Source organism: Hippopotamus amphibius, chromosome 6 (assembly GCF_030028045.1).
Source record: "Hippopotamus amphibius kiboko isolate mHipAmp2 chromosome 6, mHipAmp2.hap2, whole genome shotgun sequence".
Classification (NCBI taxonomy): Eukaryota; Metazoa; Chordata; class Mammalia; order Artiodactyla; family Hippopotamidae; genus Hippopotamus; species Hippopotamus amphibius.
Window position 1 is genome coordinate 151,391,442 of NC_080191.1, and position 25,557 is coordinate 151,416,998.

The window sequence follows — 25,557 nt, forward strand, 5'->3', positions numbered from 1 at the left end:
TCAATCTAAAATGTCCACGCTTTGTTTTAATAAATATTAATCCCCACTACGGCACTTTGTAAAAATCCAGGTCTTTTTAGCAATATAAATAAACAGGCACATAATTCACACAGTATTGATTTTAGTATCTTCTCAGAAGGCAGATCACAGCAAGAAACATCTGATGTGTTGTATAAATTCACCCTTTGGCCAGTCTATTTGTCTTTGTAAAGGATGGATGTATGATTAAAAGAAAAGGTGTGCTTTAGTGCAAAGATGCTAGACTTGAATTTGGAAGGCTCTCATTTGATCCCTGTCATTACTACTTATTAGCTCTGACCCCAGGTCAAGCTCTTCACCTTCCTGAATCACAATTTCAACAACTATATAATAGGAATTAAAATGACTTACATCAAATGCTTTGAATAAAAATCAACAAATAACTTGTGAGACAGTATCTGGCTTATAGTAGATGTACAATTAGTACTTGATGATTTGGCCTGAAGATGACTCAGAAGATCTAGATTCTAATCACATAATTTTCCTGAATCTTCATATAAAGTTTGGCAGATATTTATCATATGTGAATGTATTGATTTGCTAGGGCTGCTATAACAAAATACTGCAGGCTGGGTGGCTTAAACACAAGTTTATTTTCTCAAGTTCTCGAGGCTAAAAATTTAAGATGAAGGTGTTGACAGGTTCCGTTTCTCCTGAGGCGTCTCTTCTTGACTTACTAATTGCCACCTTCTTGCTGTGTCTTCAAGTGCTTTTTCTCTGTGCACACAGACCTCTGATGTCTTTCTCTCTTCTTATAAGGACACTCGTCTTATTGTATTAGAGCCCACCCATATGACCTCATTTAACCTTAGTTATCTCTTCAAAGGTCCTATTTTCAAATGTCACATTCTGAGGTATGTTGGGGCTTAGGACTTAAACATATGAATCTTAGGGGGAAACAACTCAGCCCACAACAATAGGCCTTAATTTTATCTGTAAAACCAAGTTTGTCTCATTATGTTATATTTGTTCTTGTTTTCCACATGAAGTCTCAGGAAACTTTTCTAGGCTGTAGAGGCCAGAGGAATGGTTCTAATACTGAATCAATGTTTTGATGAGTGGTGCGCGGGAGCCTCTGCGCGAGCGGGAAGATGGCCGAGCGGGCGGCCACGTCGGTGCTGTTCGTGTGTCTGGGTAACATCTGTTGATCGCCCATCGCAGAAGCAGTTTTCAGGAAACTTGTAACTGATCAAAACATTTCAGATACTTGGAGGATAGACAGTGCAGCCACGTCCACGTATGAACTAGGAAACCCTCCTGATTATCGGGGGAAGGCTTGCATGCAGAAGCATGGTATCCCCATGAGTCACGTTGCCCAGCAGATTACCAAAGACTTTGCCACCTTTGATTATATACTATGTATGGATGAAAGCAACCTGAGAGACTTGAATAGGAAAAGTAATCAAGTTAAAAACTGCAGAGCAAAAATTGAACTATTTGGGAGCTGTGATCCACAAAAACAACTCATTATTGAAGATGCCTATTATGGCAGCGACTCTGACTTTGAGACCGTGTACCAGCAGTGTGTGCAGTGCTGCAGAGCCTTCCTGGAGAAGGTTCACCGACCCGGGTCCAGTCCTGCTGCGGCCCAGGCTCATCCCCATAGGCGGTGTTCTCAGTCGAGTGTTCCAGTGTCACCATTCCCTAGCCAAAGCCACAGCCCTTTCTTCAGTTGATTCATTGTTTCTTACCTTAAAAAATAATTGTAGGTGGAAATCAGTTGTTGTGTTTAGCAGAAGAATAAATAACAATTTTTGATTCAGACAGTTTATGGGGTAAGTGTTCTTAGACTAGTTGAACCTGCCACTTTACCCCAGTTACAAAACTAGTGGGACAAACAACATAGTAGAGCAACAAAATGGAACATAATGAAGTAGAACATCACTGTAAGGCCCGTCAGCATCTGAGCCCACTGACACTTCCAAGAATCTGCACTACCTCTTCCCTCTGTGTGGACGGGGCCCCTGCCCTGCACCACCTCTTGATGCCAGGGCACGGTGTCCCGTGATGTTGGCTCACAGGGCACACGTACGCATTTACAGGATGGGAAGGAGGAGGAGTTGTGGGATTAATCTTTAGCGCCGCCTTCACGCCTTCTTAGTTTGTGTCTTTCTAGTTTATTTCATAAGGAAGGCAGCTTATTTGTTCCCACTTGAACCACTTTGCCTCTGGAAATGTAATTATATCCTGGAAGAAGGTTTACCTTATGGGCAGTTTGGGGACTGCATCTGCTTTTACATGCATATAATTAACCTGAATGTCAAATATAGATAAGCTTAGGTGGGAAAAAAATAATAAATTGGAAACCGTCCTTTTATGTTGGAATGTTTACATATTGGTATGTTAAGTATTCTTTTATCAGTACTTAGTTTATAGGCAAATATAGGTAATTTCTGTGCACTTGGAGATAACTGATCTAAAATTCATATAAATATGTCAGAAAAGATTGTTTTCAAATAAACTGGGGATATTACAAAAAAAAATGTTTTGATGAGGCTAAAGTACAGAGAAAACCACACGCTTCCTCCTTTGGTTCTTGTTATCAGGTGGTTGTTCAGGGGTCTCCTGCATTGTGACCAGTGAAAATAAAGAGCAAGGCTGACATTCAGTGGGTTCAAAAGGGTGAGTTGAACTTGGGAGCATCTGGTTTAGAGCCTAGTTGAGGAATTCAGCCAGTATTCTGCTGCTGGACACTGAAGGGGTGGATTGTCTAAATGACAATAGCAACAGCATCCTCTTTCTGGAATAGAAAATGTGTTTTGGTTGAAAGTCAGAGTAGATGTCAGTTAAGTACAGAAGTAAAGTGGTAGGAATCAGAGCAGGGTCCTTTTTCCTTTACTGTCCTTAGCTTTGATTTTTTTTGAATGATTGTTTCCTGAATATCTGAATACCATGCAACCACTCACTTCACATATCTGCCTGTCCAAGGCAATGGGAATATAAATCTATGTTGGACCATTTTCAGGTGCCAGACTACTACCCTTGAGTAATTCCCAAGGAGTTTTTCATTTTGTAAGGTTTGTTCAGTAAGATTGTTGTGTCCTGCCCATGGATTTGAAGTACCATTTATTTCAGAGGTGATTATTTGGAAACAGATAGCTTTATATACTATACACAAGGAAAAAATGTATTAATATGTTTCACAGCAAGAAATATGAGATCATATTTCTTGGTCAAAGACATTTTATCTCCAAGACCCTGTCAATAAGACAAATTCACATGTTCAAATCCCTGGGGGCTAGTTTCCACTGTTTATCACTATTCTTAGATAACAAAACATAATACAGAACAAAACAAAAATCAGAACAAAATACATATTTTCATATGTATTTTTATAGGAGTATAAAAAGACAAAGTTAGTTGAATGTGTTTTTTTTTTTCATTTCAGAAACAAGCTGGCTTAATACTTATACTCACATTCTGATGAACACATATAAGATGACACAACAAAATTTATTGCATAGATTTTCCAGCCAGTGGGTGTGAACAGTAGAGCAAAGTAACATTCATGTAATACACTTGTACATGTATACACTATGTTTTTCTTTCCTTCCTTCATTCATTGATACATACAGTAATTTATTCATTAACTCAACAATAGAAAAATCATTTATTGCCAGGCACTATACTAGGCACTAGGGATATAAAATGAAGCTATATGGTTACTGTCTTCAAGCAGGTCATAATCTAGTGCTACTAAAGTTATCCATCAAATCCTTTTTAATTACTGAGGATAAAAAAATAATACTAATAAAATTTCATTTTGGAGACTGGGGGCATTATAAATGCTTCAGATGATGTGACGTCATGACATAGCTTGAAGGGAGTTGACTGACTCTGTATAGAAACAGAAGTGTCTAGCGTTACTAAGGACTATTTCTCTGTTACTAGTCTAGCATCCATCTCAGATACATCATGCATGTTGAGATTTTAGCACCCATGAAAAGTTAAGAATCATGTCAGCTTAGCACTTAGTGGTTCTTTGAGTTAAACAAAAGAGGGTGGGATGCATGTGAGTAGGATGCTTGTTTAATGATTCCTATGTTCATGGAAACATAACATGATTTTTTTTTGAGGAGGAGCAATCCTTAGCTATGTGGGGACTAGTAATTATCACTGGTGGACATTTTGAATAAACATAGTCTGTAAATTAATATAATATTTAACTTCTCTTCTTGAAATAAAATACTGGTTGAAGTACTTATGAGAGTAGAAATGTTTCCAATTTAGAATATTGATAGCTCCATTGAAATAGTACTGATTTAACCCTGCATGATTTATTGCAATTGTCATATATGTTTTGGGGTATAAAGACTGTAAAATAGTTTTGAAAGATGAAATTAACACTTCACAGTGTACTGTTTAAATTAGTACTAAATTTATACTGGAAAAGAAGAAAGAATCAATTCAGTAACTCAGAAAAGTTTCAGTGTATAGATTCTAAGTGTTTTGGTTTTCCTTATATTCTGTCCCTAATAGAAGTTTAATGCAAAATTAAAATATTCATACTATGTATTATATGAGATCACATAATAAAAACTACATGAGAAATCTATTAATCACAGAAAGTGTGTTATTTTTGACCAATAGTTTAAAAGCAAATTTCACCTGATGATATATTTAAAAGTACAATAAATGTATCCATAAACATTTTTAAAATCATAGAATTGGACTACATGTTTTTTTTAATTGAGAACAGAATGGTTCTTTGAGGCTACTGTTGTTCAATCCTTGCATTTTATGGATGGTGAAACCAAGGCCTGGAAAAACTATTCGAACTGTCACATAGCTATTTAGTGTCTGGGTTGTGTCAAAATCCAGTACCATCTCCCAGTCTCATGCTTTTTCATTTATCTTGATTATGAATTGATTTATTTGCAAATAAACTAGGCGCTCTTAGAGAAAGGGAGGAAAATGTCACTCAATCCAAGCGAAAGGCGCGCAGCTGGACATGAGGTCTGTACGTGCCATTCGCTCTCTTGCCCACTCTCAGCTCTGTTTTCTCTGAATTCCCATTCCTTTTTGGTCGCCAGTTTCCTTGGCAAGGCTCATGGTTTCTACATTCTGAAAAGACCAGCTCACATGTGTCAGAGAATTGATTCTGAACAGAGAAGCCATTTGCTCACAGGGTGCTTTGTGTGAATGAGGTAATTCACACAAAGGCGAGTTCACACATGGCTGTATTACTCCAGGGCGATACAGCCTTGTGGGTCAGTGCAGCACACTAGCCAGTGGCCGAGGCCTGCTTCTCCGTGACCATGCAACACTTAGGCCCAATAGCATCTGCCTGACTCATTTTTGGTATCTCCGGTCCAAGTTCTGGTTGGTCCTACTTGTGTCAAATATTGTCTTAGTTTACAGGGTGGTAAGCATGACAATGAACCCCAAGCTTATCACATTTATACTTGAGAGAGAGACGCAAAGGACAGTTGAAGTTTAATGTAAGGAATATTGGCCTTAAACTTACGCTCTCTTTTCATGTATTAGACCCCCAGTATAATCATTAATCTAAATCTCAAGCTATGAGAGGTCCTAGGCAGAGCTAATAACTTTCACCTGTGCACCCAGGGACAGTGCACAGGTGAAAATTATTTGACTTCATCCTTTTGGCATTGACTTACCTCTGGGGATGCATTTTTAAAAATATAATCTCACAGAATAGTAGGTCTTTTGAGCATTTTAGTCAACCTCCACCTCATCAAATTCAAAATGCAATACTAACAATGCAAAGGAACATTTTTAAAATTTGATGTAATGTAAACAGTTTCTTCTATTGCCAGTGTCATTGAAAATCCAGCAATAGACAATTCCTGAAACTGGGTCACTGAATTAAACTATTTAAGAGCTCTATGATGGTCAGTGAGGCACAGCATCAGGAAACAAATGTTGATTTGACAACATTGAAGAGGTATCCACCTCATGTCCAACTATAATAGGCAGAGGATGGGAAGAGGGGGTCAGCTTGCATGTAAAGCTGTCTCTTCAGGGGTGTAGGAAGGTAATCATCTCTAGCCAAAGACAGTATTCTGTTAAACCACATGGCTTCATTATCGGCTGTCAGGTATAGAAACAGATCATGACCCATATTCCTTGTAAAAGGGATCTCAACATATTACCAGATATAATCAGAAGAGACAAAATACTCAACTCTAGCATTTTATTTTTTACTAAGATAAATTTAACCACTAGGTTTCATAAACATTAAATAAATTATTATATTTACATTTTTAGAAGGGATTTTTGAAAATATTTTGACTTCCACTAACACAGTATCAGCAAATTAAAAAAAAAAAATTGTTGGGTCATCACTTCCCTTTCTTTGTCCAAAGCAGTGATCTCTCATAGAGTCACTTTCCACTGACCTTGAATCTAGCCTCACAATCTTTTTCTGGGCATCCATTCATTGCCAATTAATTGGAGTTAGCACTCAAGATGAAAACTGTTGGTCATTCCACTGGTAAACTTAATTTCCTACGAACAAAGACCTTGTCCTACTTACCTCCATATCCCAATGCCAGCATATTACTTGCACAGCAGTGACATTTATTATATAGTTACAAAGGGCTAAATGGCCCAGGAATTGTAAAAATAGTTTTTCACAAGCAGATAATTCTCAGAAGAAAATATACAATTGGCAAAATCACAAGCAAAAATAAATTTAACTTCATTAATAATTTAAAAATTTTTGAGAAATAAATTTTGGCCAGGTTGACAAATATCTTTTGAAAAGTAATAATATTTAATGTTGGTGATAATGAGGGGAAACAAATACATATACTACTGGTAAGAATATAACCTTTTATAGCTTTCCTGGACGGAAATTAGTTTATTAAAGAATTGTAGGAGGATCCGGCGGTGGAGCTGCGGACGGTTTGCTGAGCCCGTTAGTGCTCCTGCTGAGACTCACGCCGCAGCCATGTCCCGGTACCTGCGCCCCCCCAACACGTCACTCTTCGTAAGGAACGTGGCCGACGACACCAGGTCTGAAGATTTACGACGCGAATTCGGTCGTTATGGTCCTATAGTTGATGTGTATGTTCCACTTGATTTCTACACTCGCCGTCCAAGAGGATTTGCATATGTTCAATATCCTTTCTTCAGATGGCTGATTAGTGAGGGGTGTTGAAGTTTGAAATTCAAGTTTTTGTAAGAGAGAATGTAAAGCTGTACAGTTATGGCGACCCCAAAGAGAAAGCATGAAAGAACCTTTAGAGTAGAGTTCAACACTTAAGGCAAGTAGACAAGCCAAAGACCTCTTAAGGATCAGGCTTGAAGAGAAGGGAGAGTTTGGGAAAAGAAAATATAAAGAAAAGCTGGAAGAAGGACAAGCCTAATGGGAGACAAAGCCTCGCTTTATCTACAAAAGGGGGAAAAGGTTGTTTTTCAAAGTTAAAGATAAAGCCATCTGTCATATTTGGCCAAGCATCTCATGACAAGTCCTTCTGACAAGCACTTAAAGAGTTAAAGGTCAAGATGAAGTTGAATGATGGCCAAGATTAAAGGAGTCATACCTGATGTATCCTACAGAATAACTATTTCCTTTTTTTTCCTTTTTTTTCTTTTTCTTTTTTTCTTTTTTCTCTAATGTTTTGTAAGTAGTTAATTTTCAAAAATATTCTGGTTTGGTCTAGTGACAAAACCTGTAACTTGATTTGTGTGGGCCTTTGATGTTGTGATGTGGTCTTGTATAAATGCACTTTCTCTTAGCTTGTCAAGTTAAAGTGTACCAGGATGTAATGTTAAGCTTAAACTTAGCATATTTCTGTTTTGGACCAAGTGGTCAGGTGCCATAGGGTAGCACGCAGGCTCTTCGGAATAGCGTGAGATTCTGGAGTCAGGCGGATTCCACAGAGGCTTAAAGGGGAGACAGGTGCATGCACTGGGGACTACTTAGAAATAGCTCTGCTGGTCTTATATAGTCAGATCCACTAGAGATACTACCTGTTTATAGATTTTTAAAGGGGCTGCTAGGGGCACACATATACTCCTAACATCTGAAACTTAGCTCTGTGAAACCTGCTGGCCCTAACTGCTTTAGCACATATGATCAGTTGGCCCAGAATGGGTTGCAGAAGGCCTTAGCCTTGGTATGGGCATCTAATCAGGATCTGTGGGAAGTTGTTCCTTGGCCCAGAGTTTCAGGTGACATTACTTCCTTCAGTGAAATCATCTCCTTGTGACAACAAAGATTTGGGCTGTGGACTTTAGGCTAGGAAAAATTCTTATGCCTAAATTCGTGGCTCTCTTGAAACTTAGCAGAGTTCTAATGAGACTTAGGGGAAATGCCAAAAGCTGCTGCTTCTGCAGGGCCAGTGATCGAGGACAGTTGTGGGAATTGGTTGCAGAGCTCTGTTACAGAGAGGATAAGAGCTATATCTGGCTTGGTTTAAAAAAAAAAAGTAGCAGTGCATTCTGGCATACAATGTTGACCTGATTTTACCTGGTTTGGGGGTGAACTGGGAACCAGGATCAGCAGTTTGACTCAAGAGTATGTAATACTTGAGCCAGAAAAGAGTTATTGTCCAAAGGAATTTCAAGGAGAATTATAGCTATTTTTATACACAGAGTCTTTCTAAGGTCTTAAAATACTTAAAAAGAAATAAGTATCAAATAAAATATGCCAATATAGCCTATATACAGAAGTTCTTTTAAGAGCTCAAAAATAAACTCTCATGAATCTTAAAAATAAAAGAAATAAGTATCAGGATTTCACAAAGACCCTGAGTGCAGATTTCTGCATAACTGGCATCAGGATGATATTTGACTACCCCTGCTGTGGTTCTCTTTTCTGACCCCATTCCCAACTAGTCTTCTCTTATTAACAGGTAAGGTAAAACCTTGCCATGGTTTATCTAACCCAAGATTCTGTTTTTGAGGGTAGCCCCAGGGGATGACTGGCTCTTATTAATAATTTTTACACTTCTTGGTCAAAATCCTGTAAGAAGTTATTCTGTCTCTCAAAAGTAACAAAGTAATATACCCATTAAAAGAAGTTGTTCTTTCTTATTATTTTAGAGCCTAACTGCATTAACCTGGAGGGGTGTTTGGTTATAGATTCAAGATTCTAAACTCCCCATCAAACTTTTGTCTTTTCATGATGAGAGCCTCATGATTTAGAACTTGAGAAAACCTCTTCTTCACTACACACCATAGCCTCAGAAAAAGAGAACTGGGACCCTGCTGTGGTCCATAAGTCCCTCCAGAACAAAAAATAGGAAATCTAGTGAGGCAGACCTTTTAGTCTCTGGAATAAAAGAAAATTAATGTCAGTCTTGAAGCGAATGTATTGCTTCAGGGGTGTTTTTTAATCAGCACTCAAGATCTGCACTCCTCTCAAATTTAAGAAATAGAAATGGACAAGTTAGAATAGTGAATTTGAGTACAGAATGAAAATCCACACCCAAACCTAGCCTAGCTCCCCTTCAAAAGCTTTTATATCAAACACTGCATGGAATATGTGCTTGACTTCTAATAGAGTGGTGGTTTTAGGAAAGGATCTAAATTTGGCCAGAATAACTTTGTAAAGCTTACCTTGATGGGGGAGAACAAGGCAACTTAGCCTCTCAGATCAAAAACTGGCACCAGCAGTTCCTGCTTCAGGCTTATAAATATTATCTTGAAATTCTAAAATTGAAAACCAGTCCCAAACCCACTTCTTTACAGGAAGCTTTATGGTTAGGGCTTTCCAGTCCAGGTATCTTTAGAAATGGTCTGTTATTTCTTGACAGCATGCTTTTGTAGTCTGTGCATGGATGTAATAGGCATTTGGTATAGTGATATCTTAAGTATTGCTTGATTCTTTCTTGATATCTACAAGTGGCTAGTGTACCAGTCTTCCCAGTGCGGTATAATAAAGAAGATGACTACATGAAATGATAGTGTCAGATATGTCTGAGAAAAATAGCAAGGTTAATTTGAGGTTAATGCTTTCATTTCTTTTAAGGTAAGGTATATTCTGCTTGCTTACACAAGAACTATTGGCATTTTCTTTTTTTCATTTGAAACAAAAATATGAAAAACAGTTTTGGTTTTATTTTAAGAAATTTTTGTTTTAGCTACAAAATAAAATTGGCATTTGGCTTTCAAAAAAAAAAAAAAAAAAGAATTGTAAAAATATAAATACTTTGACCTAGAAATTCTAGGTATGAAAATATATTTCTTTAAAATAGATGTTTGTGCAATGATTTAGGTATTAGGAAGTTTGTTCCAATGTAATATAAAAAAATTTAAAATAATTTGAATTATAGTCAAGGATTGGTTATATAACATTTGATGGCCTTTTTATATAATATTATTTATATCACTCATACATAGTATATAGCTATTAAAATGATACAAAACCATACTTATCAACATGGACAAATGTTTAGTATATACTGTTAAGTGAAAAGTAAAGAGTGCAAAGTAGTATTTATCAAAGGTAGTTTTATTTTGTTAATACATGTGTGAATGCATAAGCCCCAATAAAAGTGTCTAGAAACACCATCATCTTAACACTTGTCAGGCAAGATAATGGGACTGCTTTTTGCTGTTTTGTTTTGTTTTGTTGGCATGTATCTCTTTCTTGTTAATGATCATAAATTGCTTTAGTAATAGAAAAGTAATTTTTAACATTTTAAAAGTTGCTTTCTAGAGAAGTTCATTTTTTTCTTGATATATTCTCCTATAGTAAGCAGAACATTCAAAATCATTCCACTGATCATCCTTTTTGAGAATAGTAATTTCAGTATCCTAACAGTCGAAGCCCTCCCTAAGGATTTCAGTCTCAGCATTTGAAGAGCCAGTCTTAAATCTCGCCCTCTTATTCACATATTATTTTCTCTTTTTTTTTGTCTCTCATTCTTCCTCTCTCCCTGAATCCTTTCCTTATCTTCATTAAAACACTGATGGGGGAAAAAAAAGACAGAAGTCTGATTCAAGTGGTTTCTTATAGAAGGTATACATGTGAGTCAGTTTTACTTAGATTATGTTCTCTCTGTTAGTCTTTGTTCTTATTATAAAAATCCATACTTATTCATTACTTGTTTAAAAATGGAAAAATACAGAACAGTTTTAAAGGAGTTGGACAGATGCCATTAACATAGCATACTTACATCGTGTCAGTTTTTATTTTTCTATGTGTTATTTCCTGTATGTAGTTAAAATTGTGTTATATTTACAGTTATAGATTTTATTTTTCCAGTTGAAGAACGTCCTAAATATTTTCTCAGAGTTCTTTTTTCTTTAAGGGTAGCTGTTGTGCCATATCAGCACCTGTGTCATTTGTTCTTTCATTTAGTAATATACTTAAATGCCTACTAAGTGCCTGCTGTGTGCAAGGTGTATGTACAGTGCTGCGAAAGATTGTCATGAGTCCTACCCTCATGGAGTGGTCCAGTCTGGAACACACTGCTGCCTTAGTTAGTCCACTGTAAAATTCGATAACATAAGCAGTAACTGGGAAGTGAGGTATAGGTGTTAACTAGAGACACAATGAGCAGCAATTTCCTATACTCAACATGACTGTTAGTCATCATCTCCATTATTCCCTAGTACCCCCTAATTACTTTCCTCTTTCATGGGAAACAAATAGCAAATCATGATTATTGTTTTCAAATCATGTAAGTCATACTAAGAGGAATAAGATCTTAATCCCCTAAAATTAATTTAACAAGTTAAAATAAAGAGAACCTGGGATGTCAAGTTCATCTGCCCCATCACACTTCTCTATTGTGTACTTACTGAAGAACGGAGTGGAAACTTTGCATTAAATATGTTCATAGAGGTAAATCAGGGGATATTTTCAAAGTATTTAATGACGGAGACAAAGCAGAAATTAACCATTCAGAAGGAGGCCCATTTCTTTGTTGTGTATATACCCATTAGTTGCTCTATCTTAGATGGCTGACTGGGACATCCAAGGCAGAGACCAGAGTGACTATGGGGGCCCTCAGGAGGTTCAGCACAGTGGCTGTTTGCCAAACAGTGTGAAAGTATTTCAACATTTTAGCAACTGGTGTGGCAGGCTCAACCCTGGAGAAAATAAAATACTGTTGGATGTCTTCTGCTCTGGGGAAGAATATAATAATGGTCAGAACAGCTCTCCTTTTACAACAGAAATTTGTGGTAGATCTTTTGTTAATCTCACAAAAGTCAAAACTTCCAAATCTACTTGGACAATTAAAAAAATGAAAAAATTCCAAATGCAGAAAATTGAAATCAAATATAGGCATTATAGGAATGCAGCTTAAATGTTGTTGAACAGAAGAAAAAGGAAGAGGCCAGTAGGATAACTCTCTGGGCTTTGATAATGAGAAAATCTGAAGGGTCTGCTTATTTTAAAAGAAAAAAATAACAGAAAAAGGAGTCATCTAATTGTAGTCACACTTATGAAGTATCAGTATGTGAACTAATAATGCATATGAGAATATTTTTAATGGTTTGTTTTCCTCTTTTAGCTTTCCTTATTGGAAAAGGCTGGATTTGGAGGTGTTCTTTTATATGTTGATCCCTGTGATTTACCAAAGACTGCAAATCTTAGCTATGATACCTTCATGGTGTCACTGAATCCAGGAGGAGACCCTTCTACACCTGGTTATCCAAGTATTGGTAAGTTTGTTATTAATCTTTATTATTCTTATAAGCATTACAAGGTTGCAATTTATAAGTATGTGCTACCTAAAGTAATCAAAGGATAGTCAAGTTGAAGAATTCTTACCTCTCCATATTTTAAAAAGTGAATGTTTTATCATCCCCAAATTATAGACTACCCATTTGTTGGAATAAAACTTGCTAAAAAGCCTATAACAGATTTTTGTCTCAATAGCAAGAGAAAATATTTTATGTATTGTTATTGATTGATAACACCAAGTGAGATGAGTACTGCATGTAGGTGGAAAGTACATGCCCATACCTAGAAGCATGAAACGTCTGCTGCTTTGGAGTTGCTATAACTTTGAGTCCAGAGTCTAGGGGTACTCGTGCTCAAGTTAGGTGTCTAAAGCATTGGGAAATGTTGCTGGAGAGGAATGGAGTTGACATGATCAAATTGTCTGGTTCTATAAAAGAAGGTATCTCATTGGTTTGTCCAGCCACCGGCAGCATAGGCATGGTCATTTTGCACCAAACATCTTTTTCTTTCCCAGCAAGCTATGTTCATTATAGTGGCAGTCATGTGACAAAGAGAAAACAACTGTGATTTTGGCAGGTGCTCACTAAATCATTGAATTTCTGTCTAATGTGTCATTGACAAATATTCTGTTTATACAGACTTGGCAGAGGAAAGGCTCTTTGGTCTTCCTTCCAGGGTGATACTAACCCATTAACCATGATACTTTAGTCAGGAATTAAGCTAACAAAAAATTCCTGGAATCATCCATGTGTTCCATCAATATTTTTCCATATTTTCCACAAGATATTACAAAAGGCTAATAGTATCTTATTGAGTCTAACTGTCCTCTATATATATTAACTTTACCAATCAGTTAATAACTTTTTCCAAGAAGGAAGTAAATTGAGTCAAGTATGAGTTATAATTTATGAATTTTGCTGATCTACTGAGTACTGCTTTGTCTTCTAAAGTACTCCTTTAATAATCCATGTAAGAATTTTCTCTGGGATCTCATTGATCTGTGCTTTGTGCAGTCCACTTTCTCGTTATTACAATTTTGAAATTAAAATTAGTAGGTGGCCATCTACAATTCCCAGGCATCACCAAAAACATCAGTTGAGCTCACTCATTTGCAATGCTCTAATTGCCTTGGGTTGTAATGCCTCAGCATCAGGAGGTTGCACATGGCAGCTAACTCTGTGTGGCAAATCAATGGTCTGCAATGCTACTGAAAAACAGATACTTTATGAATACTCTGCTTAAGTTGGTAAGTTTCCCCATTGGCAAAATTTTCTCTTTATATATGTTTGGCTCAGGTCATTTAATAAATGTAGAATTCAGTTACATCTAACAAAGTGCTGGCCAATGTCTTGAGAATCTCAGAATGCTTTTTTAAAATAATCTAATTTTTTATTATGAAATAATTTCAACTCACAAAAATGTTGCAAATATAGTATGTATAGAATCCTTATATCTTTATCCCAACATCCTCTAATATTATGTTTGTCATCTTTGGAAAAATGTGTATTCAGACCCTCTGCCCATTTATTAATTGGTTTGTTTTTTTATTGTTGTGTTGTATGGGTATACATTTGGGATATTACATATATATTTGGGATTTTAACCCCTTATCAGATATATGATTTGCAAAAATCTTCTCCCATTCAGTAAGTTGCCTTTTCATTTTGATGATGGTTTCCTTCATGTGCAGTATCTTTTTAGTTTAACGTGGTCCTACTTGTTTATTTTTGCTTTTTTGTTTCCTTTGCTGTTAGTGTCAGATCTACAAAAAAAATTTGCTAAGACTGATGTCATTGAGGTTACTGCCAATGTTTTCTCTAAGGAATTTTATGGTTTCAGGTGTTACATTCAAGTCCTTAATGCATTTTGAGTTAATTTTTGTGTATGGTGTAAGAAGTGGTCTAGTTTCATTCTTCTGCATGTGGGTGTTCAGTTTTCCCAACACCATTTATGAAAGAGACTATCCTTTCCCCATCATATGTTCTCTGCTCCTTTGTTATAAATCAGTTTCCCATATGTACATGGGTTTATTTCTGGGCTTTCAATTTGTTTCATTGATTTCTGTGTCTGTTTTTGTGTCAGTACCATACTATTTTGATTGCCATAGCTTGGTAGTATAGTTTGAAATCAGGACACATTATACCTCCAGCTTTGTCCTTCTTCCTCAAGTTTGTTTTGGGTATTTAGGGTTTTTTGTCTTTTCAAAGAAATTTTATAATTACTTGTTCTATTTCTGTGAAATATGCCATTGGAATTTTGATAGAAATTGCATTGCATCTGTAGATTGCTTTGCATAGTATGGACATTTTAACAATATTAATTTTTCCAATCCATGAGCACAGAATATTTTTTCATTTTTATGTCTTCTTGTTTCATCAGTATCTTACACTTTTCAGTGTGCAGTTCCTTCACCTACTTGCTTAAATTTATTCCTAGGTATTTTATTCTTTTGATGTAATAGTAAATGGGATTGTTTTCATAACTTCTCTTTCTGATAGTTTGTGGTTAGCATATAGAAATGCCACAGATTTATGTATATTGATTTTGTGTCCTGTAGCTTTACTGAATTTATTTATTAGTTCTCACATCTTTTTGGTGGGGTATTCAGGGTTTTCTATGTATAATATAATGTCATCTGCAAATAGTGACAGTTTCATTCCTCTGTCCAGATTTGGGTGTCTTTTTATTTCTTTTCTTGCCTAATTGCTGTGACTAGGACTTTCAATTCTATGTTGAATAAAAGTGGCAAGTGGATATCCTTGTCTTGTTCCTGATTTTAGAGGAAAAGTTGTCAGTTTTTCATCATTGAGAATGTTATTAGCCTTGGATTTGTCATATATGGCCTTTATTATGTTGGGTTATATTCCTTCCATACCCACTTCTTTGACAGTTACTTGAGGGTTCTATTTTGTCAAATGATTTTTCTGCATCTGTTGAGATGATGATAGGATTTGGATCCTTCATTTTGTTAATGTGATGTATCACATGGATTGTTTTGTAGATGTTGAATCATCCTTGCTTCCCTGGAATGAGTCCCACTTGATGATGATGTGCAATTTTTTAATGTATTGTTGGATTTGATTTGCTAATAGTTCATTGAGGATTTTTGTATCTGTGGTTATCAGTGATAGCAGCATGAAGATTTCCTTTTTTTGTGATCTCCTGGTCTGTGTTTACAATCAGGGTAATGCTGGCTTTGTAAAGTGCTTTGGAAGGTTTCCCTCCTCCTCAAATTTTTGGAAAAAAAGTATTCAGTCATCTTTGAACATTTTATGTTAACACTGAGAGAAGAATAGGTATTAAATCTTCTCTGAGTGTTTTGTAGAGTTTGCCAGTGAAGCCATCTGGTCCTTGGATTTGTTTGCTGTGAGATTTTTGATTCCTGTTTCAATCTCCTTACTAGTAATTGGTCTGTTCAGATTTTCTATTTCTTCATGATTCAGTCTTGGAAGATTTTATGTTTCTAGGAATTTATCCATTTCATTTAGGTTGTCAAACGGTTGGCATACAATTATTTGTGGTAGTATCATTTGATCCTTCACACTTATGTGGTTACAGTTGTAACTTCTCTTTCATTTATGATTTTATTTATTTGAGCCCTCTATTTTTGTCTTGGTTAGTCTAGCTAAAGGTTTGTTGATTTTATCTTTTCAAATCACCAGCTCTTAGTTTCATTGATCTTTCCCATTGTTTTTTAGTCTTTCATTTATTTCCATCTAATCTTTATTATTCCCTTCCTTAAGCTAATTGTGGGCTTTATTTATTCTTTTTTTAAAATTAATTTATTCATTGGCTGCATTGGGTCTTTGTTGTTTTGTGCAGGCTTTTTCTAGTTGCGGTGAGCGGGGGCTACTCTTTATTGTAGTGTGCAGGCTTCCCACTGAGGTGGCATCTCTTGTTGCAGAGCACAGGCTCTAGGCGTGTGGGCTTCAGTAGTTGTGGCATGCAGGCTCAATGGTTGTGGCACACAGACTTAGTTGCTCCACAGCATGTGGGATCTTCCTGGAGCAGGGATCAAATCCATGTCCCTGCATTGGCAGGCAGGTTCTTAACCACTGTGCCACCTAGGAAGTCTCCCATTTATTCTTCTTTTTCTAGTTCCTTTAGGTGTAAAGTTAGGTTGTTTATTTTGAATTTTATTGTTGTTGTTTCATTATTATGAACTTCCCTCTTAGAACAATTTTTGCTACATCCTGTAGATTTGGGTACGTCATATTTGTTTTCATTAGTCTCTAAGTATTTTTTTTTTTTTTTTGATTTCTCCAGAGACCCCCTTGGTTGTTCAGTAACATATTTGTAATCTCCATGTTTTTGTGGTTTTTACCTTTTTTTCTTGTTGATTTCTGGTTTCATACCATTGTTGTTGGAGATGATTTTTCTTGAATTTACTGAGACTCATTTTGTAATCTAACATGTGATCTACCCTGGAAAATGTTCCATGTGTACTTAAGAAGAATGCATATTCTCCTGCTTTTGGATGGAATGCTCTATATCTATTAAGTCCATCAGATTCAATGTAGTGCTTAAGTTTGATGTTTCCTTATTGATTATTTTGTCTGGATGGTCTATCCATTGATGTAAGTAGGGTGTTAAAGTCTCCTACTATTCTTGTATTGCTTTCAAATTCTCCCTTTAAGTCCATTAATATTTGCATTTATATCTTGGTGCTCCTCTGTTGGGTGAATATACATTTATAAATGCTGTATTTTCCTGCTGGATCGACACATTTATCATCATGTAATACTCTTTGTCTTTTCTTACAGTCTTTGTTTTAAAGTCTATTTTTGTCTGATATGAGTATAGCTACTCCATCTTTCTTTTCATTTCCATTTGCATGGAATATATTTTTCCATTCCTTCATTTTCTGTCTATGTGTGTCCTTTCTTATGAAGTGAGTCTCTTGTAGGCAGTAAATAGATGGGTCTTATTTTTTATCCATTCTGCCACTCTGTCTTTTGATTAGCTGCTTTAGTTCATTCACATATAAAGTAGTTATTGATGGGTCTGTACTTATTGCCATTTTGTTGTTTTGTGATTTTTTTCTTTCTCTCTTGTGTATTGGTGATTTCCTTTAGTATTGTGTTTAGATTTCTTTCTTGTTTTCCTTTGTGTATTTACTATAAATTTTTTCCCTGTGGTTACTCTGAGGTTCACATATAACATTCTTGTGAGTATTCCCTGTTTTAAGTTGGTAGCAACTTAAATTTGAACAAATTCCAAAACTTTGTCTTTTTACTTCCCCACCCCACCACACACACACATTTTATATTTTGGATGATATATTTTACACCATTTTATTTTATTCATCCCTTAACTAATTATTTTAATTTTAGTTAATTTTACTACTTTTTTCTTGGGATCTTTATGTTTGCTTTATAAGTGATTTTTTACTACCTTTATTATATATTTACTTTTCCAATAAGATTTTTTTCTTTCATATGTTTTCTTATTATTAACTAATACTCTTTCTTTTCAGCTTAAAGGAATCCCTTTAATATTTCTTGCAGGGCCAGTTTAGTGGTGATGAAGTCCTTTAGCTTTTGCTTAACTGTGAATGCCTTGATCTCTCCTTCAGTTCTGAATGATAATTTTTCTGGGTAGAGAATTCTGGGTTGGAGGATTTTTCCCTTTCCACATGATGGATATGTCATGCCACTCCCTTCTGGCCTGTAACTTTCCTGCTGAGAAATCTGCAGATATTCTTACGGGATTTTCCTTGTATGTAAAAGTTGTGTTCTCTTGCTGCTTTTAGGATTCTCTCTTTATCCTTAACATTTACCATTTTAATTATAATATGTCTTTGTATGTGTCTCTTTGGGTTCATCTTTGTTGGAACTCTCTGGGCTTTCTGGACCTGATGTTGGTTTTCTTCCCCAGATTAGAGAAATTTTCAGCCACTATTCCCTCAAATAATTTTTGTAGCCCTTTCTCTCTCTCTTTTCCTTCTGGGACCCCTATAATATAAATGTTATTCCGCTCAATGTTGTTTCAAAGTTACCTTAAGGTATTTTCACTTAAAATGAAAAATTCCTCTCTTATTTTGAAGCTCTGTCTGAGTGAATTCCATTCTTTTGTCTTCCAGCTTATGATTTGAATTATTCTGTTCCATTATTACTTCTATTGATATTTTCTTATATTTTCTGTCTCTTTGTTGAAGTCTTCATTATGTTTATCCATTTTTCTCCCATGAGGCATCCTTCTTCACCATTACTTTTTAATCTTTATCAGGTAAATTGCTTATCTCTGTTTCCTTTCATTCTTTTTCTGATGTTTTGTCTTCTTTCAATTTGAACATATTCCTCTGTCTCCTCAATTTGTCTAATTCTTTTTTTTTTATGTATTAGGTTAATAACGCTCTCTCCCAGTCTGAAAGGGGTGACCTTATTTAGGAGATGTCCTGTGGAGCTCAGAAATACAATCCTGCCTGGCCACCAGAGCCAGATGCTCAAGAGGTGTCCACTATGTGAACTCTGTGCGTCTTCCTCCTGTGGTGGAGCCCAGTCCTGGTTGCTGTGGTATGCTGTTAGGTGGGATTTGCCTTTGGACTGGCTGCAGGGTCTGGTTGTGGCTTCTGTTGGACACTGGTGAGCTGTGTCCAACAGGACTGTTGCTCAGTTGTTTGTGAGGCTTGACTTAGGTGCTACAGTAGTAGGCAGGGCTCTCAGTGGGGCCACACCCACTGTCTCTAACAATTTATAGGGAGAATACCAAATTGTGCCCTCCAGTGCTGACATTATCAAGGTAGCCTGAGATCACAAAATGGCTTCTGCCAATATCTCAGTCCCCAGGGAGCATCTCAACTAGTTTTGTCCTGTCTGACAGAAACTTTAGGATTAGGAAGTGGGTCCCCTTTTCCTATAGTCCATGTGTTTTGTGGTATTTTCAGGTCAAGTGAGTCTATGTGCAAGCCCTTTAAGAAGAGGTTTTTCATTATCTGCAGTTCTGTGGTTTTCCTGGACATATTTCTCATTGGTTTTCAAAGCCAGATGTTTTGGAGGCTTGTTTCTCCTCTGCAGGATCTAGGGGTTGGGATACCTGATGTGGAGCTCAGTCCCTTGCTCCTCAGGTTAAAGATCCACCTTTTTGTGGTTCTTCCCAATTGTGGTTTTCTGAGACAGTGTGGTTTTTTTTCCTTGATGAGATCATATGTCTGCTTTTTCTACTTGTCTTGAAGCTGTCCTTTTACCCTTTGTTGTGGAGACTCTGTTCATCCAGTTTTCAGGTCTCTTTCCATGGGATTTTTTCCATATGTAGTTGTTGACTTGTTGTGTCTCTGGGAGGAGGTGAGTTCAGGATCTTCCCATACTACTATTTTGAATCTTCTTTTTTGTTTGTTTAATACATACAAAATAAAGAGGATAGTACAGTGACCCCTCTATTGTTAGGTATAGTGGTACCTCAAGCAGCTTCATCAATTATTCTACCATTTTTGTTTTGTCTGTTTATCCCCTCATACTCCATAGCACCACTTATTTTTTCAAATAGAATTCACACAAATTGAAACAGACATATCTTAACTGACAAAAGGATACAGCCGTGTACTCTCCATTTCTATTTAGTATTAGAACATTCCCATCACCTCTAGAAGTTCTCTGAGTCACTTCAGAATAATTCCACATCACCAAACCTAGAGAGCCACCAGTCTCAAGATTTTCATGGTGCAAAATTTTGAAATTTTATAAAAATGGAAACATGAAGTGTATATTCTATTGTGTGAAGATTCTTTTGCTCAGAATAATGTCTGTGATACTTATTCATGGTTGCAGGCATCAGTAGTTCATTCCCTTTTGTTGCTGGAAAGCATACAGCAATTTTTATATAATTTTAAGTACTTGTTTTTTGTTTTGTTTTTTAACCAAGAATATCAATTCAGTCTTCCACAATGCATGATCCAAATGATTTGTTCAAACAAACATATGGTAAGGTAGTTCTGCTCAGTAAGTCTTGTTGCATATCCAAATAGTTCTTGATTATTATAGAATCAGAGAAAAGAGTAAAAAGTTTTAAAATAATCTTTGTGCCTATAACTCAGAAAAGCATTCACCACTCTTTTAATGATGATGAGAATTTAGCTTCATTTGACATATTAATTAACTACTCTGAGCCTTATTCTCTTCACAGTAAAAAGGAGGATTATACTAATATGTATCTCACACGATTGTTTGTAAGGAGATGCAAAATTCTGGCATCCATCTTATACTTAAATAGAAACTCTGAGGAAGGGGCCCAATCACCTGTGTTCTAACAAATTGTTCAGGTAATTCTGATTCAACCAAATCTTGAGAGCTACTGAGCTAGAGGACCTTTACTATTCTTTGTCTACCACATCTGAGTTGGACCACTGGGGCTACTAACCTAAACTTTGTGATCTCATGTTACTGTTCTTTCAGCATCTTGTATTGCTGCCTTCAAACCAATCAGGATTGAGGAACATATATATTCCTATTCCTCAACCCAATTTTGTACTTGCCAGGCTTTTAGTAAATATTTGTTAAGTGAATAAGTTATTCTCTCTTTTTTTTTAACTTTTCATTGGATTATAGTTGATTTACAATGTGTTAGTTTCAGGTGTACAGCAAAGTGAATCACTTATACATATATCTGTCTGTCTGTCTCTCTGTCTGTCTGTCTATCTATTCTTTTTTTAGATTCTTTTCCCATATAAGTTATTACAGAATATCAAGTAGAGTTCCCTATACTATACAGTAGGTCCTTGTTAGCTATCTATTTTATATATAGCAGTGTGTCTCTTTATTTATCACTTCCCCTTTGGTAACCATAAGTTTGATTTCCAGATCTATGAGTCTGTTTTGTTTTGTAAATAAGTTCATTTGTATCATTTTTTATTAGATTCCACACATAAGTGATATCATATGATTTTTGCTTTTCTCTGTCTGACTTACTTCACTTAGCATGATAATCTCTAGGTCTATGACTGCTTGTCTGATGATTCTGATCCTTGACTACACACTTATTTTAATTAACCTAATTAAAACTCCTTTTAAAAAAAGTTAAACAATTACACACAGTTTTTCTCCTAAAATGTTTGTCAACTTTCTCAAATCTCTTTTACCACTCAAAATAGCAGACATTACATTGATTCAAAAAGCTTTGAAATTCCATTTAAAATATTAGGATATAGAAGTCTAATCTAGTCTCTTAATTCCTTTGATAATTTATCATATATTTCAAAGATTAAATGTTCTAACCATCAGACTTTATCATAACTGATTCCACCAACTTGCCAGAAGTGTTTTAGTACATTAAACTATGATCCAAGCAAACTTCATTCCCTGGAACCACATAATTTTAGAATTCTAAGAGGATTTAAGGTATAAGTAGCACAATTTTATTCTCAAAATTGAGGTATAAGAAACTTGATCACGTTATCTAGGGATGCAGATAAATGAGGCATAAGAACTGACATTTACAGTAACTGGTTATTATTATAACACCTGTAATCAGTTATAATCAAAGATGTGCTTGGCTTAAAATCATTAATTGGGTACATAAGGTAAGGCTCAAAACAAAGAGGGGATCCAAAAGCTATGGGGTGAGCATTAAAGTAGAGAAGTGAGAAACTGATATCATTAAGGAGTATTCTATTTTTACTACGTTGAAACATAGAAGAGAAAATCCTACGCCACTTTCTAAGCATTGAGATTGTCTGACATCTGAAGGACTGGAAATAGTATTAGAAGTTAGAAATCCTTTTCTTTCCCTATTATTTCCCTTAAAAATATGTCTTCTGAAAACTTTGTAGGTTACAGAGTTGATTTTAAATTTAGTATCATCTCCAGATAACTGTTTGGCTAATCTCTGGGCTATTACTTAATTGAAATCCAAGATAGTTCTTTTATCTTGACTTAGACTTGATTCTCCTTTACATCCCATTTCCAAAAATACATCCTGATTTAAAGCTTTATATCTGTGTCCTGTTTTCTATTTGTTATAATCCTGTTTTGTTTTTCTTTTTGTTTTAAATTCTGGAGAGGAAAATCATTTCAGTCATTTTACTCTAGTGAAGTGTATCAAACGACACAGTTTATTTAATATTCCCAGTGTTACAATTCAGTAGATCTGTGTATTGTTTACCTACTGTCTGTTCAACAGCACCTTTGCCAACCAAAACCATTCAAAGAATAAAGAATATCACTGTAATTTGTGACAAGTTTTCACCAGGTGTTCTTGGTCCAGTTACCTGGACAAATGTTGAAAGACTGACTTGAGTTGGCACTAAATCAACTGAGACAATGTTGCACTGGAATAGCAGAAAATATAAATATGTGCCTAGTTGTCAAAGCAGAGTGTTAGATATTCACAGCATGAGATGCCTTGTCACTTGGTTGGGAAAAAATAAAAAGTCTGTGTTCTTACTATTTTACTGTAACTGGTGGTTCTTGAATATGTCCTAAAATCTTTCTATTTACATCAAGTATTATTCAATTTGATTCTTAGATCTAAACAGTGGCTCCATATTAAACAATGCGACTTTTTTTTCAGAAAATTTAATTTGCAACATATTGAGAAAAGAATTTAAATTTAAACATTCCTTTTAAAAAATCTAAATTTTATTTGAAATATAATTTCAGTAATATAAGTTTTCTAGTATTTCTTGGTTCCAACATATTGAAAGTTTCCAACTGATTCTTGAAATGTCTAAGATTATAATCCTCAAAGACATTTTTGAGTTATTCTTAGGAAATCAGTCTGCCATGTAGTATGTTAGTTGCTCAGAATGTTCTTTACTTACTATTATACTAGAAGCTTTCTATTTTAAATTAAACAAATACTCTGGCAGTGGAGACAATCAGTTTTTTTTGTTTGTTTGCTTTAAGAATCAAAGTTTTCACAAAAATTGGTGGTGATTATAAGAGGATAAAATCCACTGCTTTAAAAAAATGATTTACAAATACATTCTGTCACAACGCATGTAAGAAATTAATTGACTGGAGGAATCAAGACGGAGGAGTAGGAGGATGTGCGCTCAGTCCTTCTTGCAAGAGCACCAGAATTACAACTAACTGCTGAGCAACCATTGACAGAAAGACACTGGAACTCACCAAAAAAAAAAAAAACACCCCACATCCAGAGACAAAGGAGAAGCCTCAAAGAGATGGCAGGAAGGGCATAATTGTGTTAAAATCAAATCCCATAAATGCTGGGTAGGTGACTCACAAGCTGGAGAACAATTATACTGCAGAAGTCCTGAGGGTTCTGAGTCCCACGTCAGGCTTCCTAACCTGGCAGTCCAGCAACAGGTGGAGGAATCCCCAGAGAATCAGACTTTGAAAGCCAGCGGGATTTGATTGCAGGATCTCCACCGGACTGGAGAAAATAGAGACTCCACTCTTGGAGGGCACACAAAACAGTGTGCTCACCAGGACCCAGGGGGAAGGAACAGTGACCCCACAGGAGACAGAACCAGACCTACCTGCTGGTGTTGGAGGGTTGCCTACGGGGGGCGGGGGGGGGCAGCTGTGGCTCACCGAGGAGACAGGGGCACTGGCAGCAGGGGTTCTGAGAAGTGCTCATTGGCATCAGCCCCTCCAGAGTCCACCATTAGCCCCACCAAAGAGCCTGTAAGCTCCAGTGCTGGGTCGCCTCCAGGGTGGGAACACAGCCCCACCCATTGGCAGACAAGCAGATTAAAGTGTCACTGAGCTCCACCCACCAAATCAGATTAAAGTTTTACTGAGCTCCACCCACCCAGCCCAACCCACCATCACTCCCTCCCATCAGGAAGCACCCATGAGCCTCCTAGACAGCTTCCTCCACAAGAGGGCAGACAGCAGAATCAAGCAGTATCAGCAGTATTTCATCATGTAGAACTGAAAATCACAGCCACAGAAAGACAGAGAAAATGAAAAGGCAAAAGACTGTGCCAGATGAAAGGACAAGATAAAACACCAGAAAAACAACTAAAGAGGAGATAGGTACCCTTCCAGAAAAAGAATTCAGAATAATAATGGTGAAGATGATCCAGGACTTTGAAAAAAGACTGGATGCAAAGATAAAAAAGTTGCAACAAAAGTTCACCTAAGACCTAGAAGAATTAAAGAACAAACAAACAGAGATATGCAACACAATAACTAAAATGAAAAATATACTAGAAGGAACCAATAGCAGACTAATGGAGGCAGAAGGACGAATAAGTGACCTGGAAGACAGAATGGTGAAAATCACTGATGCAGAAAAGAAAAAAGAAAAATGAATGAAAAGAACTGAAGACAGCCTAAGAGACCTTTGGGACAATGTTAAATGCACCAACATTCGCATTATAGGGGTCCCAGAAGGAGAAGAGAGAGAGAAAGGACCTGAGAAAATACTGGAAGGGATTATAGTTCAAAACTTCCCTAACATGGGAAAGGAAATAGCCACACAAGTACAGGAAGCACAGAGAGTCCCAGGCAGGATAAACCCAAGGAGAAACATGCCAAGACATATAGTAGTCAAATTAACAAAAATTAAAGACAGAGAAAAGTTATTAAAAGCAACAAGGGAAAAACAACAAATAACATACAAGGGAACTCCCATCAGGTTAACAGCTGATTTCTCAGCAGAAACTCTACAAGCCAGAAGGGAGTGGCATGATATATTTCAAGTGATGACAGGGAAGAACCTACAACCAAGAATACTCTACCCAGCAAGGATCTCATTCAGATTCGACAGAGAAATCACAAGCTTTACAGAGGAGCAACAGCTAAGAGAATTCAGCACCACCAAACCAGTCCTACAACAAATGCTAAAGGAACTTCTCTAAGAGGGAAACATAAGAGAAGAAAAGGACCTACAGAAACAACAACAAAACAATTAAGAACATGGTAGTAGGAACATACATCTCGATAATTACCTTGAATGTAAATGGCCTAAATGCACCAACCAAAAGACACAGACTGGCTGAATGG

General features: G+C 36.3%; 1 protein-coding gene and 1 pseudogene across 3 annotated transcripts in view; both read left to right on the forward strand.

Moving 5' to 3' along the window:
- The window catches only part of NAALADL2 (N-acetylated alpha-linked acidic dipeptidase like 2), a 1,304,194-nt gene that overhangs the window by 782,853 nt on the left and 495,784 nt on the right, over positions 1-25,557 (forward strand). For all 3 annotated transcript variants that reach the window (XM_057737701.1, XM_057737703.1, XM_057737702.1), the window contains exon 8: positions 12,477-12,627. In XM_057737701.1, coding sequence (XP_057593684.1) covers positions 12,477-12,627 — 151 coding nt within the window. The remainder of the gene's footprint in view (positions 1-12,476; positions 12,628-25,557) is intronic.
- Positions 1,131-1,715, forward strand: LOC130855507 (low molecular weight phosphotyrosine protein phosphatase-like; annotated as a pseudogene).